Consider the following 16,478-nt stretch of genomic DNA (forward strand, 5'->3'; position numbering starts at 1 on the left):
CTGAGTGCTCGTGGCGCCGCCGTTTTCAGCCTGGGTGGAACTCGGAGGGGAAGTTCACGGTTCGTAGTTACTGATAAATCCTACATTTTCAATGGTGCCCGCTGCAGGATGGGCCTTGCCAGAGAACCAGGGCAGAGTAATGGTCTCTAAACTTGTCTGAACATAGTTACCTGAACAAAAAAAGGAGTTTGGAGTTCCCATTGTGGTGCAGTGGTTAACGAATCCAACTAGGAACCATGAGGTTGCGGGTTCGATCCCTGGCCTTACTCGGTTAAGGATCCGCGTTGCTGTGGCTCTGGTGTAGGCCAGTGGCAACAGCTCCGATTTGACCGCTCGCCTGGGAACCTCCATATGCTGCGGAAGCGGCCCAAGAAATCAAAAAAAAAAAAGGGGGGGGGTTATCTGGATCATAAAACATCCCAAGTAGAACTGGGATACGGGTGAGACGAGGAAAATGTGACTCTCACCAAAACCGAAGCAAAAGCAGAAAGGCTGACCAGCCCCTCAGCTATTACAGGACGAAATCAGGGGCCAGCATTTTCCCCATGACGGAAACGCCAGGTGGAGACGGTGTATGCGCACCTCTCCTGCAACTTGCAAGAAACGGATCATCTGAGCGCCTCACCAGCGCTTCTCGAGAGAAGAGGGTGACAGACTGCTCCCGAGCTCGTGCCGTGGGGTCCCTTAACTTGGGCAAAGCAAAATCACACAGCATAATGTGAGAAAGATAAACTATAGCCGCAGCTCGTTCACGAATATACATGTAAAAATTCTGTGAGTTCCCATCATGGCGCAGTGGTTAATGCATCCGACTAGGAACCATGAGGTGGTGGGTTTGATCCCTGGCCTTGCTCAGTGGGTTAATGATCCGTTGTTGCCATGAGCTGTGGTGTAGGCCGGCAGCTACAGCTCCGATTCGACCCCTAGCCTGGGAACCTTCATATGCTGTGGGAGTGGCCCTAGAAAAAGCAAAAAGAAGAAAAAAAAAATTCTAGATAAAATACTAGCAAATTCAATAGTCTTTTTTTTTTTTTTTTGGAAGTTCCTGGGGCCAAGGATTGAACCTGCACCACAGCAGTGACGGTGCTGTATCCTTAACCCACTGAGCCATCAGGGAACTCTAGGAGCACACCTTTTTGTTTGTTTTTTTTAGAGCCGCACACGCGGCACATGGAAGTTCCCAGGCTCTCGCTCCAGTTGGAGCTACAGCAGCTGGCCTACACCACAGCCACAGCAACGCCAAATCATAGCTGTGTCTGCAACCTACACCACAGCTCACGGCAACGCCGGATCCTTCACCCACTGAGCGAGGCCAGGGATTGAACCCGCAACCCCATGGTTCCTAGTCGGATTCGTTTCCGCTGCACCACGATAGGAACTCCTAGAGGCACACCTTTTAAAATAAGGAGGGAAGCCAGGGTGGCCATTGATAATGCTGCCAAAGCAAAGGTGTCAGAAGAGGAGGAATAATGCTTTGTTAGTTGAAAATGATATTCCTGTGTAGAAAAGCAAAAGAACCCAGAGCCAAGCTAGAAATTTGGCAATATGACTAGATAATAGCATCTGCACACAAAACATTGGTTGAATTTCTCTCCACCAGACAAGGAATTATTTAAAAAACATTTGCTCTTATAGGAGTTCCCATGATGGCTCAGTGGAAACAAATCCGACTTGGAACCATGAGGTTGTGGGTTTGATCCCTGGCTTTGCTCAGTGGGTTAAGGATGTAGTGTTGCCGTGAGCTGTGGTGTGGGTCGCAGATGCAGCTCCGATCTGGCATGGCTGTGGGTGTGGTGTAGGCTGGCGGCTACAGCTCCGATTGGACCCCTAGCCTGGGAACCTCCATATGCCTCAGGTGTGGCCCTAAAAAGAGCCCCAAAAAAGGCCTGGAGTTGAGTCAGGGAGGGAAGTGCTGACCAGTGGGGAGAACCCAGAAGAGACCCACACGTGTGGGGGCGTGGCACTATACATCGGTTTTCATGTAGACATGTGCTTCCGACTTTAAATAAGTGGAATTTAAAGAAGCCCCAGGAGTTCCCGTCGTGGCGCAGTGGTTAACGAATCCGACTAGGAACCATGAGGTTGCGGGCTCAGTCCCTGCCCTTGCTCAGTGGGTTAAGGATCGGCGTTGCCGTGAGCTGTGGTGTAGGTCATAGACGCGGCTCGGATCTTGTGCTGCTGTGGCTCTGGCGTAGGCCAGCCGCTACAGCTCCGATTGGACTCCTAGCCTGGGAACCTCCATATGCCGCGGGAGCGGCCCAAGAAATGGCAAAAAAAGACAAAAAAATAAAAAAAATTAAAAAGTCCAAACAACCTAGGCTTTAGGGAGTTCTTTTGTGGCACAGCAGTTTAAGCATCCTGTGTTGTCACTGCAGTGGCTTGGGTCTCTGCTGTGCTGTGGGTTTGATCCGTGGCCCGGGAACTTCAAAAAACTAGGGTTTACATGTGGGTAAAAAGAGACAGAATCCTCACTTCACAGCACACACCAACAAATGGGTTTAGCAAAAGTCAAAACAATGCTTTCGTAACAGATGTGAGCAAATAACTTTCTGACCTCGGGTTGGGCGATTTCCTTAGACAAGACGCAAGAAGCACTAACTATTAAAGAAAAAAGTGGATAAATTCGCTTTGGGAGGGAGGGTTAATGTAGGTGGGAGTGAGTAACAGCTGTCCTTGTGACCCGGCCCAGCTGAACTGTGGCATTTGGTGGCCAGGGCATGAGTTGGAGCAGCTCCCCCCCTGCCCGGGTGGGGGCCGTGCCAGTGTCTCCCTGTGCAATGTCAGCCTTAATTTCCTAGCATCTTTAGAGTAAGGCATGTTAGGAGAGTTTTAGAGTTTTTCACTCCCTGGCACCTGACCAGATCCCCAAGTGACCCCTCCGTGTGCTGGGCTGGCCTCTCTTCCACCTCGAATTCGCTGTTTGAAGGTTCTCAAGGATCCGGGGGAGTATGGTGCAACTGGGGGGTGTCACAGAGCCCAGTCCTGCCGCGTGCCTGGACCGCTTCTGCACCAGATCTGTCCAGAAAACAAACAGAAAACATCCAAGAGGATTAAAGCCCATCTTTTCGTGCAGTGCTCCCGTGTTCAAGTAGCAGTGTCCCAAAGTCGTCGATACGACCCTTGTGCTACATTCGTCTAATTACCTGAAGAAAGTGTCCTTGTGCTACTTAAACTAATCCTGTGTGTTGCCAGGGATTTGGGGATCCTGTTGCAGATATTTCTGGCTTAAGCTGTTCTTGCCCTATTTAAGAGTCATGATTTCTCAGGCTAACAGTCTCAGCATTTTACGTAATAATTAGAGGCTTAATTTCCACACAGCTTTCATAGTGACATCTTAATATGAGTTAGATTTTTTTTTTTCTTTTTTTTCTTTTTTTTTTTTTTTTTAGGACCGTCCCACAGCATATGGAGGTTCCAGGCTAGGGGTTGAATCGGAGCTGCACCTGCTGGCCTACACCACAGCCACCGCAACGTGGGATCCCAGCCGAGTCTGCGACCTACACCCCGGCTCACGGCAACGCCGGATCCTTAACCTACTCAGCGAGGCCAGGCACGAACCCAAGTCCTCATGGATCCTGGTCGGGTTCGTTAACCGTTGAGCCACGATGGGACCTCCGAATGAGATGTTCTAAGTGGGAGTTTCTGGAGTTCCGATGTGGCTCAGCAGTAACGAACCCAACTAATATCCCTGAGGTCTGGGGTTCAATCCCTGGCCTCGCTCAGTGGGTAAAGGGTCTGGTGGGGCCGTGAGCTGTGGTGTAGGTCGCAGACTTGGCGCAAATCTGCTGTTGCTGCGGCTGTGCTGTAGGCCGGCAGCTATAGCTCCGATTAGACCCCTAGCCCGGGAACCTCCACGTGCTGCGGGTGTGGCCCTAAAGGCAAAAAAAGGGAGTTTTTTTGTTTCTGTTTTTTTTTTTTTTTTTTTGGTCTGTTGTTTTTGCTACTTCTTTGGGCCGCTCCCGCGGCATATGGAGGTTCCCAGGCTAGGGGTCCAATCAGAGCTGTAGCCACCGGCCTATGCCAGAGCCACAGCAACGCAGGATCTGAGCCTCGTCTGCGACCTACACCACAGCTCACGGCAACGCCAGATCGTTAACCCACTGAGCAAGGGCAGGGACCGAACCCGCAACCTCATGGTTCCTAGTCGGATTCGTTAACCACTGCGCCACGACAGGAACTCCGGTTTGACATTTGTTAAGGGTTATGTTTGTTATCTTAAATAAATAGCATTAGTTTTTTGCTTAAGTTCGGCCCCCTCCACAGTTACTGTCATTTAAAAACCAACAGTAATGACTGGATATGGGACGAGTTGAGAAACCTCTGCTCACCTGAAAATTGAAAGCTGAGCAGCGTTACGCAGCAGCCGTCACTGCCATCATCTCCGGAGCTTTGTCAAGCTGAAGCCCTGTCTCCATTCACAGCTGACTCCTAGAGTTCTTTTTTTTTTGCCTTTCGTCTTTTTAGGGCCGCACCCGCGGCATATGGAGGGTCCCAGGCTAGGGTTCGAATCGGAGCTGTACCTGCCAACCTCCACCACAGCCACAGCCATGCCAGATCCTTAACCCACAGAGCGAGACCAGGGATCAAACCCACATCCTCGTGCATATTAGTTGGGCTCATTCCAGTGAGCCACAATGGGAACTCCTCATTTTTTATTCTGAGATAGGTCTAAGTTCCTGGGTGATGGCAGGTGTCGAGGGGAGGCTGATGGGTTGGTGCTGAATTTGGGGTGTGAGCTGGGTCTCTTTGGGAAGGCAGTGCCGCTGTATATGAGCCCACAGCATCTTGGACCTGGACGTGTCCCTTGCAGCTGTGGGCCATAGAGGAACTCCCACACAGGGAGGCGGTAGCTGGCCGTCCGCCGGGGCATTGGCGGCAGCAGGGAAAGGCACTGTGAGCAGGGAGCCGTGTGCATGGACTGTGACCTGGAGCACAGATTAAAGAGCAGGAAGTGAGCTTAAACGCACGGCTGCGGCATCCTCGTGCCTGCCACGTGTGTGATACAGTCAGTACGGGAGTGGAACAGCAGCCACCCAGTCGGGGAGCGTGGTTACTGCTGCCAGAGGGTGCGGGGTGCGGAGGAGGGGGTTGTGAGAGGTTGGGGGAGTTCAGCTGTCACGCGGTACTTAAAGATCGCCTAATGTGGGGTGTAGTCGTTGCTCTCCTCTCTGTGTGTGAGGCAGTTCATGGCAGTAGGTAAAGGTTGAAATTGGCGCTGTCGCCCTAATGCCTGGGGAGACAGTTTACCTGGGGTGTGGGGTGGGGCGAGGTGGCCTCTGGTCTGTGTGGATGGTCCTGGTGTCCTGGGGTGGCCAAGCTGCAGAGCTGGGGGCGGGGGTGGCTCCCCAGAGCTGGCTGAGCCTGGTGTCTCCTGGGAGCAGCAGGGCAGAGGTCCCCCCGCTGGAGACAGACGAAGGAGGTGTCGGAAAGCCTGAGTTCTCCAGGCTGTTGACCAGGAGCTACAGCTTGGCGGCCCGAGGAAGCGTTGTTCTCGCCTGCATTTGGGAACAGACTTCTTGGGCTGCGTGGCGGCCGCGCGCCCTCCCTGGGGCTGCAGGCTCAGGGGTCGGCCCAGGCTGCACAGCCCTCTCTGTGGGGTGGGGGCGTGTTGTCTGCATGTCCTCACCAGGACCCCGTGTCGCTGCCCGCAGGTCACCAGGGCAGCTTCTGCATGTCCTCACCAGGACCCCGTGTCGCTGCCCCGCAGGTCACCAGGGCAGCTTCTGCATGTCCTCACCAGGACCCCCGTGTCGCTGCCCGCAGGTCACCAGGGCAGCTTCTGCATGTCCTCACCAGGACCCCGTGTCGCTGCCCGCAGGTCACCAGGGCAGCTTCTGCATGTCCTCACCAGGACCCCGTGTCGCTGCCCGCAGGTCACCAGGGCAGCTTCTGCATGTCCTCACCAGGACCCCTGTCACTGCCCGCAGGTCACCAGGGCAGCTTCTGCATGCTGTGCGTGATGCAGAACCACATCGTCCAGGCCTTCGCCAACAGCGGCAACGCCATCAAGCCCGTGTCCTTCATCCGGGACCTGAGGAGTAAGAGCGGCCGCCTGCCCCGGGGGCCGGGGAGGGGGGCACCGAGAGGCGGGTGCTCAGAGCCCCAGCTACGTGTCCCAGCATCTCGGTGCACAGGCCACAGCAGACCAGAGCCCGTCCTGGGGCTGGACATGGGGCGGCCCACGCAGGGTGGTGGAGACCCCCACTGGCAGGTGCCGCTGGGCGGAGGCCGTGTGTTTTGGGCAGGTGGTGGAGCAGGAACGAGGGCAGGAGGTGAGAAGTGGGTAAGGGTGGGCGGCCAGGCCTTTTCTCAAAGCCAGAGGACCCCGTGTCCATGGGCCACGAAGGTCAGATTTCCTTTGCTCTGGCCGAAAAGCTGGGCCCGTTGGGTTTTGAAGTCTGTAGCTTGCCTTGCGATGCGATGGTGATGCCCCACCGTGGTCCGTGGTGCTCCTGGGAAAGCAGCTGCATCGTCAGTGGGGGGCCCGTCCCTCGGCGCTCGGAGTGGGAGGCGTCCGTGCTTCCTGTTAGCGCGGGGGCTTCCAGGCCCGGGTCTCACTGAGGTCACTGCTGTGAGGCCTGGCGGGACCGCGGGGCGTCAGGCGGGGCTCCTTTTGCTTCACTCGCCCTCTAGTCCTGGGCCCACTCGCCCTTGGCGGGGAGACCGACGGCAGTGGGACGTGGAGGCGAAGGCGAGAGCCCTTCCCTGCCGGCCTGAGGCTTCTTCCTTCCCTCCTTAGAGATCGCCCGGCATTTCCGCTTTGGGAACCAGGAGGACGCGCACGAGTTTCTGCGCTACACCATCGATGCCATGCAGAAGGCCTGCCTGAGCGGCTGTGCCAAGTACGTGCCCCCCTTCCCCCCACCCGCGTGCGGCTGCCCTCAGGCGGGCACGTGGCCCCATCGCCGCCGGCTCAGCCGCTCATGGAGGGAAGTGCTTTGCTCAATCTCTTCGAGGCCTTCTGCTGCCAGCGGGGACTTTTCCTGTCTCTCACAAAGCTCGTCGTTATCTTTGTGCCAAGGGCGGGGTGATAGGAATTCCGTCTTTCTGGAGGAACCTGAAGCCCGCAGGAAAGCTGGGGGGCAGAAGAGGGCGGGCTTCAGCCGCCTCCCCGACTCCTCTCACGGCCTCTCTCTGCAGAGGCGGCCGTGGCGGGATGTACACGACATTTCTGCGGTCCTCGAGAGCTGGAGGCTTTAGCGTTAGGGTGTCCTTCTTTGTCACATCTGATGCCGTTTGGTTTGAAAACGCTGCTGTGCCCGTGGAGCATGAGCCCCGCTTCCCAAAGCTTCCCGTCAGCCCCTTCCTCCTGTGTCTCTCACGCCCGGTCCCTTTGAGGTGGCTGCTTTGCAAGACTGTTAAAAAACTGCTTCTTGGAGTTCCCGTCGTGGCGCAGTGGTTAACGAATCCGACTAGGAACCATGAGGTTGCGGGTTTGGTCCCTGCCCTTGCTCAGTGGGTTAACGATCTGGCATTGCCGTGAGCTGTGGTATAAGCTGCAGACGCGGCTTGGATCCTGTGTTGCTGTGGCCCTAGCATAGGCTGGTGGCTACAGCTCCGATTAGACCCCTGGCCTGGGAACCTCCATATGCCGCGGGAGCGGCCCAAGAAATGCCAAAGAGACAAAAAAAAAAAAAAAAAAACTGCTTCTTTTACCCTTAAGTCCAGCTCCTTCATCTTTTATTGTTGGGATTGAAGTGTGGTCGGTCAGATTTTATTGTTATCATTACTATTTTTTTTGTTGTTGTTGTTGTTGTTGTTGTTGCTGTTTCTTGGGCCGCTCCCGCGGCATATGGAGGTTCCCAGGCTAGGGGTTGAATCGGAGCTGTAGCCACCGGCCTACGCCAGAGCCACAGCAATGCGGGATCCGAGCCGCGTCTGCAACCTACACCACAGCTCACGGCAACCCACTGAGCAAGGGCAGGGACCAAACCCGCAACCTCATGGCTCCTAGTCGGATTCGTTAACCACTGTGCCACGACAGGAACTCCTCATTACTATTTTTTAATGGCCACCCCCATGGCATCTGGAAGTTCCTGGGCCAGGGATTGAATCTGAGCCCTAGCTGTGACCTACACCACAGCTGCAGCCACACCAGATCCCTAACCCACTGTGCCAGGTCAGGGATCAAACCCACATTGCCACAGAGACACCCCGGATCCTTAACCCATTGCATGGCAGGAACGCCCAGATGTATCATTATTAGCTGGGCCGTCTTCACTGTGCCTGTCTCTCTGTCGGGTGTCTTTCTGCTTGTTCATTTTTAAACTTTCTTTTGGAATTCAGGAAGACCTGTGTCTTTGTTCCAGTGACAGCTCGGCCCTGTCCCCTGGTGCCCTGCTCCTCTTTTGGGGACTTTGGTTGCCGGCTGTTAATGTGTCCTTCACTGCCCTCTCCTCCCTCCTGCCCAAGTCCTAGTGCGTGAGGAGCACATCAGACTTAATATCCTCCTCCCACATTCGTCCCCACCTTTGCCGCTTCAGTCTTAACTCCCAGTTAAGGAGTTCCCTGGTCGCCTAGGGGTTAAGGGTTTGGCATTGTCACTGCTGTGGCCCTGTTGGATGCCTGGCCCAGGAACCTCCGTATACCATGGGTGCAGCCCCAAATAAAAATAAATAAACAGGGAATTCCTGCTGTGGCTCAGTGGAAAGGAACCCGACTCATATCCATGGGATATGGGTTCGATCCCTGGCCTCACTCTGGGGTTAAGGATCTGGCGTTGCTGTGAGCTGTGGTGTAGGTCTCAGACGGGGCTCAGATTTGGTGTGGCTGCGACCGGTGGCCACAGCTCTGATTTCAACCCCTGTCCTGGGAACTTCCATATGCCATGGGCATGGCCCCCAAAAGACGAAAATAAATAAATGTGAATACGTGCATATGCAGGGACCCCAGACCACCCAGGCTGAGATGCAGGGTCTGGAAGCCTAGGGCTGGTCCCACTCTCCAAGTCGTTTGGTCTTTATTTTCTTTGGAGTCTGGCAGTTTCACAGCCATGTTCTGGAGCTGAGCATCATGGCCAGTTTTCCCAGATAGCAGGGACTGGACCAGTGGGAGCTGGAGGCTGACTGACCCTGGACGCTTGGACAGGAAAATGTCCCTACGTGTCTGCCTTCAGCACCATCGCTTCTGGATCAGCCCTGTTCTAGGTGTCACGGTGTAAAGATCTGTGGAATAACTTAGACCTGGTGAATCGGGGTGCCACCCCCAGGTGGGCTGTCTCCTTTGTGACTGTGCAGGGTCACCACCACGGCCTGGGAAAGCGGTCCGCCTTTGCGCTGCTGGGAAGGGCCTCTGCCCCAGGGAGCGCGCTGGCGTTGCTTTGTCTTAATTCCTGGGAATGTTTTTTGGTTCCTGGTTTGCACATTTGATGGTTTCTGTTTCCAGGGGCCTGGTGTTGGGGTCTGGGGTCTCAGCCAACCCCTCCCCGCGGTCCCCATGCTCTCGCCGCTTCCCGAGCCCCTCCCATGGGCACCTCCAAGTTCAGTTCTGAGTTCAGGGACTTTTCTCTCCTGTTGGTCACTTTCTCTTGGTTTTAAGGCCTCCTGTTCCCAGTGGGCGTCCACCTCTCTGACTGATTTTTTTTGGGTCTCAGTTCAGCCTCTCTGGCTTCCTGCTGCTCCCAGGGGCTGCCCCTCACCAGTTTTTACTGGCAGCGCCTGGCTTTCCTTTACCCAGGGATCTGGAGGTCAGCTCGCTCTTGCCTCGGGCGCCCCCTTCAGGCCGCACAGTGGAGCACAGGCTGATGGGGCGGCTTTTCCTGCAGGGGCACGAGGGGTTCCTGCCTCGCTATTTTACGTTTCTTGTTCAGGACCCTCGTTTTCCCCTTTGGTCTCCTGCCCTGCACCCCTGGTGACTGAGGAGGCGGGGGGGCTCAGGGGCAGGAGGCAGAGAGTGGGCGGGCGGGTGGAGGAGGTGCTCGTCGGGCAAGTGTGCAGTGGTGCGCCCGCCGAGAGACCAGGAGGTCAGCTGCCTTTGTGTCCCGGAGGCTTTGGACAGTCTCAGAGGAGCGAGTCTGAGCCAGATTCAGTGCATTGCAAACGAAACCAGGAGCAGAGGCTAGATGTAGAGCGTTTTTTCCAGAATCTTCCTCACATGAGTAGCCGCAGCTGCAGGCGCAGTAGGACTCTTTAGTGGCTCTGGGGCTGGGGGATTGAATCCAGGTCTGCCTGACCCCAGGCTGTCTTGCTGAGAGAGTTCAAGGGTGGGGCTGTTCCTGCTTGCCCTCCTGCTCTCCCCAGATAGACAGCGTGTACGTGCACCCTCCGGAAGGAGCGGGGTGCTGGCAGGACGAGGGGCTTGTGGGGGCGCATCTGTTCGTTGAGACGAGGTGACGCACAGGTCCTTTCTGTGCTGTCAGAGGTGAGGCTGTCTCCCGCGGGGGCAGGAGGGTGTCAAAGGCCCAAGGCGGCCTCTGGGGAGCGGGCCACGTGGGTGAGAACACAACGGGAGACCTGTGGCTGGAGCTGCTGCTGAGCGGGTGGGACTCGGTGGTGTGGCCGCCTTGCCCAGCCTCACACTGAGCAGGTGACAAGATGGGGGCTGGCAGGGTGCCGGCGGCCTGCCCTCCTCCTGACGGGTTGCGGGCTTTCTCCAGGTTGGATCGTCAGACGCAGGCTACAACTTTGGTCCATCAGATCTTTGGAGGCTATCTCAGATCGCGGGGTAAGTGGGGGACCTTCTCTGCCCCTTCTGGCCGGGGACTCAAGTATTAACCGGAAATGCCCAGCTCGACCCACCGGGCCCCGGAGGCCTGCAGCCTGGTCTGCGTGCTGCAGCCCTGCCCGCTGCTTTGCTGGGGGTCTTGTTCCCGGGAGGGGTTCCCCGAGCAAAGCTGCTGGCCAGGCTGGGAAGTGGTCTGCCCTCCTCCCCTCTTGAGCTCTCTCCATCCCCGGGGTGGGGCTGGGGGGCCCCTCTGCACCCGCCCACCGCCGCCTTGTTCCCCCGCAGTGAAGTGCTCCGTGTGCAAGAGCGTCTCGGACACCTACGACCCCTACTTGGATGTGGCCCTGGAGATCCGGGTACAGACCCCGCCCTGCTCTTCCCGTTGCACTGGGACAGGGAGGGAGAGGGCAGGACCCGATAAAGCGTGTTATCCAGAAGGTCAGGAAGGAGCCTCAGAGTCCTGCTGCCTCAACGTAGCCGTCATGTTGCATATTTCCTTCCAGCCTCTTCCCTCTGCGTGTTCCTTTTTTTAAAAGAGGGAAAAGCGCAGCTTTGTGCTCTGAGGGGTGACCAGGAACAGCTCTGAGTGCAGGGTTTGAGAAGGAGCCTGAGCGAGCTGGGGCAGCTCTCTGGTGATGCCGCGTGTCCGGGCCCAGCGCTCCCATCTCAGCGCGCTCTGAGCCGGACGCTTAGCTGGGACCTGACCTGCTGTGGCCTTGAGACCCCGGGGCTCAGCCTCGTCCGCAGAGCAGAGTGACGGCCCGGCTCCGTTCCCCTGCGATGTTCTGACTCCCAGAAGGTGGCGGCCAGCAGTGCTGGGATTTGCTGCCTCAGCCCGAAAAAGGCCTTCCATGTGGCATTTCTGGAGTCAGCCCTTTTCTTCTGCTGTGTATTCCTGTTTCTGTCCTTCTGTCGCAGCAAGCCGCGAACATCGTGCGTGCTCTGGAGCTGTTCGTGAAACCAGATGTCCTAAGTGGCGAGAACGCCTACATGTGCGCAAAGTAAGTTTCATCTTGCTCATGGCAAGAAGATCGAGCTGTCCCGAACGACAGAATATGTCACCTAACCTGGCGTCCCCTCCCTCCCTCTCGCCCTTGGAGGTGACCACTGTCCCCCTTCTTGAAGGGCGTCGATGTGGCTTAAAACTAGAGCCCTCGACACAACGAATGAAGGGCTCTAGCCGCGGCCGTCCTGGCAGATGCTGCACGGCGCTTGTTCCGCGCTGGTCCCCGTGTTCTGTGCCTCTTGTGCCCTCGCGTGTGAAGCAGGGACTGTGCTCACCCCATTGCACGGGAGGAGGAAACCGAGGCGCGCCAGGGGCCGCCTGGGTGTGGCGTCCGCTCCTGCGTGAGCGCGCTCCGCGGCGTCTCTGTCCGCCTGGGGCCGTCACCGGGAGTTTTTCCATCTCAGTGGACGTGACCCTGACCTGCCTTTGCGGGCTGCGCAGTCTCCGTGTGTGGGCGTTTCACTTCATAGCCGTGGCGCTGAAAAGCGGCGAGGGCCAGAGACGGCTTCCTCCGCTGTGCGCTTCAGGTTTAGGGTTTAGGATGCTGTGCGTAAAGCTTGCTTTTTACGCCCTCAGCTCGCCTCCCGTAGCTCTAGAAGCTCTTCACCTTTGCCTGGATCGTCTCCCCTTTCATTTCCTTGTCTCCTGGCTCTGCTTTCAGTGATTTCCTGCCGGCCTGTTTATCGCTCAGTCCCATCTGCCTGAATTTGCTTTTCCTGCTTTAGCCCAAAGTTCCTCATCTGCTCATCTCATTCAGCCCCCCGGGGGGAAAGCGCTTCGTTTTTGCTTTCGAATCTCCACCTTTCTCCAGGGCTTGTTGCCCTGGCACAGCCTTCCTTCCCCGAGGTGGTGTCGATTGCCTTGTTACGGCTGCAAAGGCGCACAGTTCATTTGAGAAGACCCCTGGAGTTCCCGTTGTGGCACAGCGGAGGCAAATCTGACTAGGAACCATGAGGTTGCGGGTTCAGTCCCTGGCCTCGCTCAGTGGGTTAAGGATCTGGCGTTGCCATGAGTTGGGGTGTAGGTCGCAGACGTAGCTCAGATCTGGCATGGCTGTGGCTCTGGCGTAGGCCAGTGGCTATAGCTCTGATTGGACCCCTAGCCTGAGAACCTCCATAGGCTGCAGGTGCGGCCCTAAAATAAGACCAAAAAAGAAAGGGAAAAAAAAAGGACCCCTTATGAAAGAGCGGTTGTTCCTGATGTTGCGACCTTAACCCAGCATGGGGACAACACCCGTGAGAGCCTCAGCTGACAGCTCCCCTGTCCCCTTCCTCGCAGATGCAAGAAGAAGGTTCCAGCCAGCAAGCGCTTCACCATCCACAGGACCTCCAACGTCCTGACGCTCTCGCTCAAGCGCTTTGCCAACTTCAGCGGGGGCAAGATCACCAAGGTGAGCGCTGGCAGCCGCGCCTGCGCCAGGCTGCCTGGGAGCCGCTTGGTTAAGATAGAGGCAGTGACGTGGTGCGGCCACGATGGAGAGCAGAAGGGAGGGTCCTTGAAACCCTGTGCGATCCAGCAGCCCCACTCCTGGGTGCGTGTCTGGAGAAAACTCGTTAAAAACAGATCCACGCACCCTGGTGTTCACAGCAGCACTGTTTACAGAAGTCAGGACGCGGGAGCCGTCTGAATGCCCGTGACAGAGGAACGGAGAAGGCGGACGCGGTGTGTGTCCACACACAGTGGGGTGTTGCTTAGCTCTGCGAGGGAATGAATGAACGCCATTTGTAGCAACTCGGATAGACCTAGAGACGGTCATTCTGAGTAAGTCAGACAAAGGCAGGTGTCAAGATAGCACTTATTTGTGGACTCTAAATAGTTACAGATGAACTTAGTTATCTTTTTTTTGGTCTTTTCTGGGCCGCACCTGCGCCATATGGAGATTTCCAGGCTAGGGGTCCAATCGGAGCTGTAGCTGCGGCCTACCCCACAGCCACAGCAACACCAGATCCGAGCCGTGTCTGCGACCTACACCACAGCTCACGGCAACACCGGATCCTTAACCACTGAGCAAGGCCGGGGATTGAACCTGTTCGTTACCACTGAGCCATGAGAGGAACTCCCAAATGAACTTATTTAAAGAACAGAGTAGACTCACAGACATAGAAAACGAATGTATGATTACCAAAGGGGAGCAGAGAGAGAAGTTCGAGGCTTGGGGTTAGCAAACTACTGTATGTAGATAAGGAACCAGGAGCTGCTATACAGCACAGGGAACCATGCTCAGTATCCTGTAATAACCTATAATGGAAAAGAATCTGCAAACAAATGTATACGTAACTTAATCACTTTGCTGTATGCTCGAAACTAGCACAACATTGAAAATCAACTGTAGGAGTTCCCATCGTGGCTCAGTGGTTAACGAATCCGACCAGGAACCATGAGGTTCCAGGTTCAATCCCTGGGCTTGCTCATTGGGTTAAGGATCCGGCGTTGCCGTAAGCTGTGGTGTAGATCAAAGATGCGGCTCCATATGCTGTGGGAGCAGCCCTAGAAAGGCAAAAAAAAAAAAAAAAATCAACTGTAGTTTAATTTATTTGGCTGCACCTGTGGCATGCAAAAATTCCTGGGCCAGGGATTGAGTCTGAGCCACAGCAGTAACAATGCTGGATCCTCAACCCACTAGGCTGCCAGGGAACTCCCTATAATTCAATTTAAATTTTTTTTTATTATTATTTTTTGGTCATACTTGTGACCTGTGGAAGTTCCTGGGCCAGGTATCAAACGCACACTGTAGTTGTGGCAGTGCCACAACCACCAAATCCTTAACCTGCTGCCCTATGAGAGAACATCCTGCAGCCCAAGTTGTTTTTCTTTTTTTTTGGCCACTCCACAGCATATGGAAGTTCCTGGCCAGGGATAGATCGGAGGCACAGTTGCAGCTTAGACTGCATCTGCCACAGCGCTGCATCGTTTAACCCACTGTGCTGGTTGGGGATCAAACTTGCGTCCTGGCACTGCAGAGATGTTGCCGATCCCATTGTGCCACAATAAGAACTGGCTATTTTTTATTTTTTATGTTTTTTTGTCTTTTTGCCTTTTCTTGAGCTGCTCCCGTGGCATATGGAGGTTCCCAGGCTAGGGGTCGAATCAGAGCTCTAGCCGCCAGCCTCCACTAGAGCCACAGCCACGCGAGATCTGAGCCGCATCTGTGACCTACACCACAGCTCACGGCAACGCCAGATCCTTAACCCACTGAGCAAGGCCAGGGATGAACCCGCAACCTCATGGTTCCTAGTCGGATTTGTTATCCACTGTGCCACAACAGGAACTCCCCACATGGCAATTTAATAGAAGATGCTTTGCTTCCTAAGAGCCTGTTGATCTGCTCTCAGTTGTCAGTGGCAGGGACCTTGCTTGGGTTGGCACTTCCCAAACTGGTGTCTGCAGACAGCAGTGTGGTACTTGGAAAGAAGATGTGCTGTATTGCACTGAGCTGGGAAACACCAAGCCAAAGTTACATAGCTTTGTTTTGGTTTTTGGAGCATGGGAAGTTCTGGGATCAAGCATGTGCCACAGCAGTGACAATGCTGGATCCTTAACCACTAGGCCATTAGGGAGCTCCTAAATAGTTCTTTTTTTTTTTTTTTTTTTTTTTTTTTCATTTTAAGGCCTCACCTGAGACATGTGGATGTTCCCAGGCAGGGGTCAGATTGGAGCTACAGTTGCAGGCCTACACCGCAATGCTGGATTCAAGCCAAATCTGAGGCCTATGCGCAGCTTGTGGCAACGCCAGATCCTTTTCCACTGAGTGAGGCCGGGGATCAAACCTTCATCCTCATGGAGACTGTGTCAGGTTCTTAACCTGCTGAGCCACAACAGGAACTCCCAGTAATTCTTTTTACTTGCAGACCTTCTCAGAGCCTTTATTAAGCTGCCTTGCATTTTGAATCTCGAAGGGGAATTTGTTTGAAGAATTTTCTCAGCTTAGGTGTTGTGGGAATCATTCATTCCTCACATTGCACCATACCGTGTGAGGTGCTGGGACACCAGTGGGAGTTCATCACTGGTGACAGGTCACCATGCTGCTGCCCTGAGGAGCTCGCGTTTCACCGTGATGTCTCCTGGAGCCACCTTCCATTAGAACGCAGTTTGAGAGACACCGGTCTGTTTGGTTTCAGCCCCTGTCTCACAGGATGAGACGGGGCTCCTGAGCCTGTTGAGCACAGTGGCTCTTGAGACCGAGATTGCCGATAGAAGACAAAAAAATTCGCAGGTGAATATCATGACATTCTGTTGATCAAAAGAAGATAAGTACCAAATGACAGGAAGCCCAGGAACAGGCAGAAGTAACCGCTGGCCACGGGACTTGAAGGGTGGTGCTTACGCGGAGGGGAGGGCCTCTCAGGGTCAGCATCTGTCCCTTGATGGGAGGGTGGTTGCTGCCAGCAGCCACTGGTCAGCACTCCCTCACCTGCGCTCAGAGCTGTGCTTTGCACTCTGTGTGAATTACACTTGGGTTTTAGAAGTCGGTGTGTGGACAGGCAGAAGTGCAGGTGTGTTATATCCCTGTGGTTAAAAGATCACATTCGATAGTATTTTCTTTTGCAAGATGGTTGATTTCTGAAATTAACTTTGGCGTGGCCTTTATCCCGATCCACCAGGTTAAAAATTTTAACCTACTGTTTCACTGTGTGGAGTCAGCACCTTTTTTCCTGACCAGCCAAATCCCAGCCCTGTCCCCTTTCCTCCTCCTCCAGTGTTCCCGCCTGGTGGCAGGGGAGAGACTGGACAAGCCTCATTTCACACATGGGACCCAGGTGGTGAGAGAGCTAGTAGCTTGAATGCACAGCAGAGACGGGAGTGCACCAAG

General features: G+C 55.1%; 1 protein-coding gene across 1 annotated transcript in view; it reads left to right on the plus strand.

The window, feature by feature from the left end:
* USP36 (ubiquitin specific peptidase 36) overlaps positions 1–16,478 on the plus strand; it is a 39,356-nt gene that overhangs the window by 5,710 nt on the left and 17,168 nt on the right. The window contains 6 exon segments of the mRNA XM_021066521.1: positions 5,928–6,038; positions 6,740–6,842; positions 10,595–10,662; positions 10,948–11,018; positions 11,581–11,663; positions 12,947–13,058. Of these exon segments, the coding sequence (XP_020922180.1) occupies positions 5,928–6,038; positions 6,740–6,842; positions 10,595–10,662; positions 10,948–11,018; positions 11,581–11,663; positions 12,947–13,058 (548 nt within the window).

The sequence above is a fragment of the Sus scrofa genome, chromosome 12 (genome assembly GCF_000003025.6).
Source record: "Sus scrofa isolate TJ Tabasco breed Duroc chromosome 12, Sscrofa11.1, whole genome shotgun sequence".
NCBI classification, from domain to species: domain Eukaryota; kingdom Metazoa; phylum Chordata; class Mammalia; order Artiodactyla; family Suidae; genus Sus; species Sus scrofa.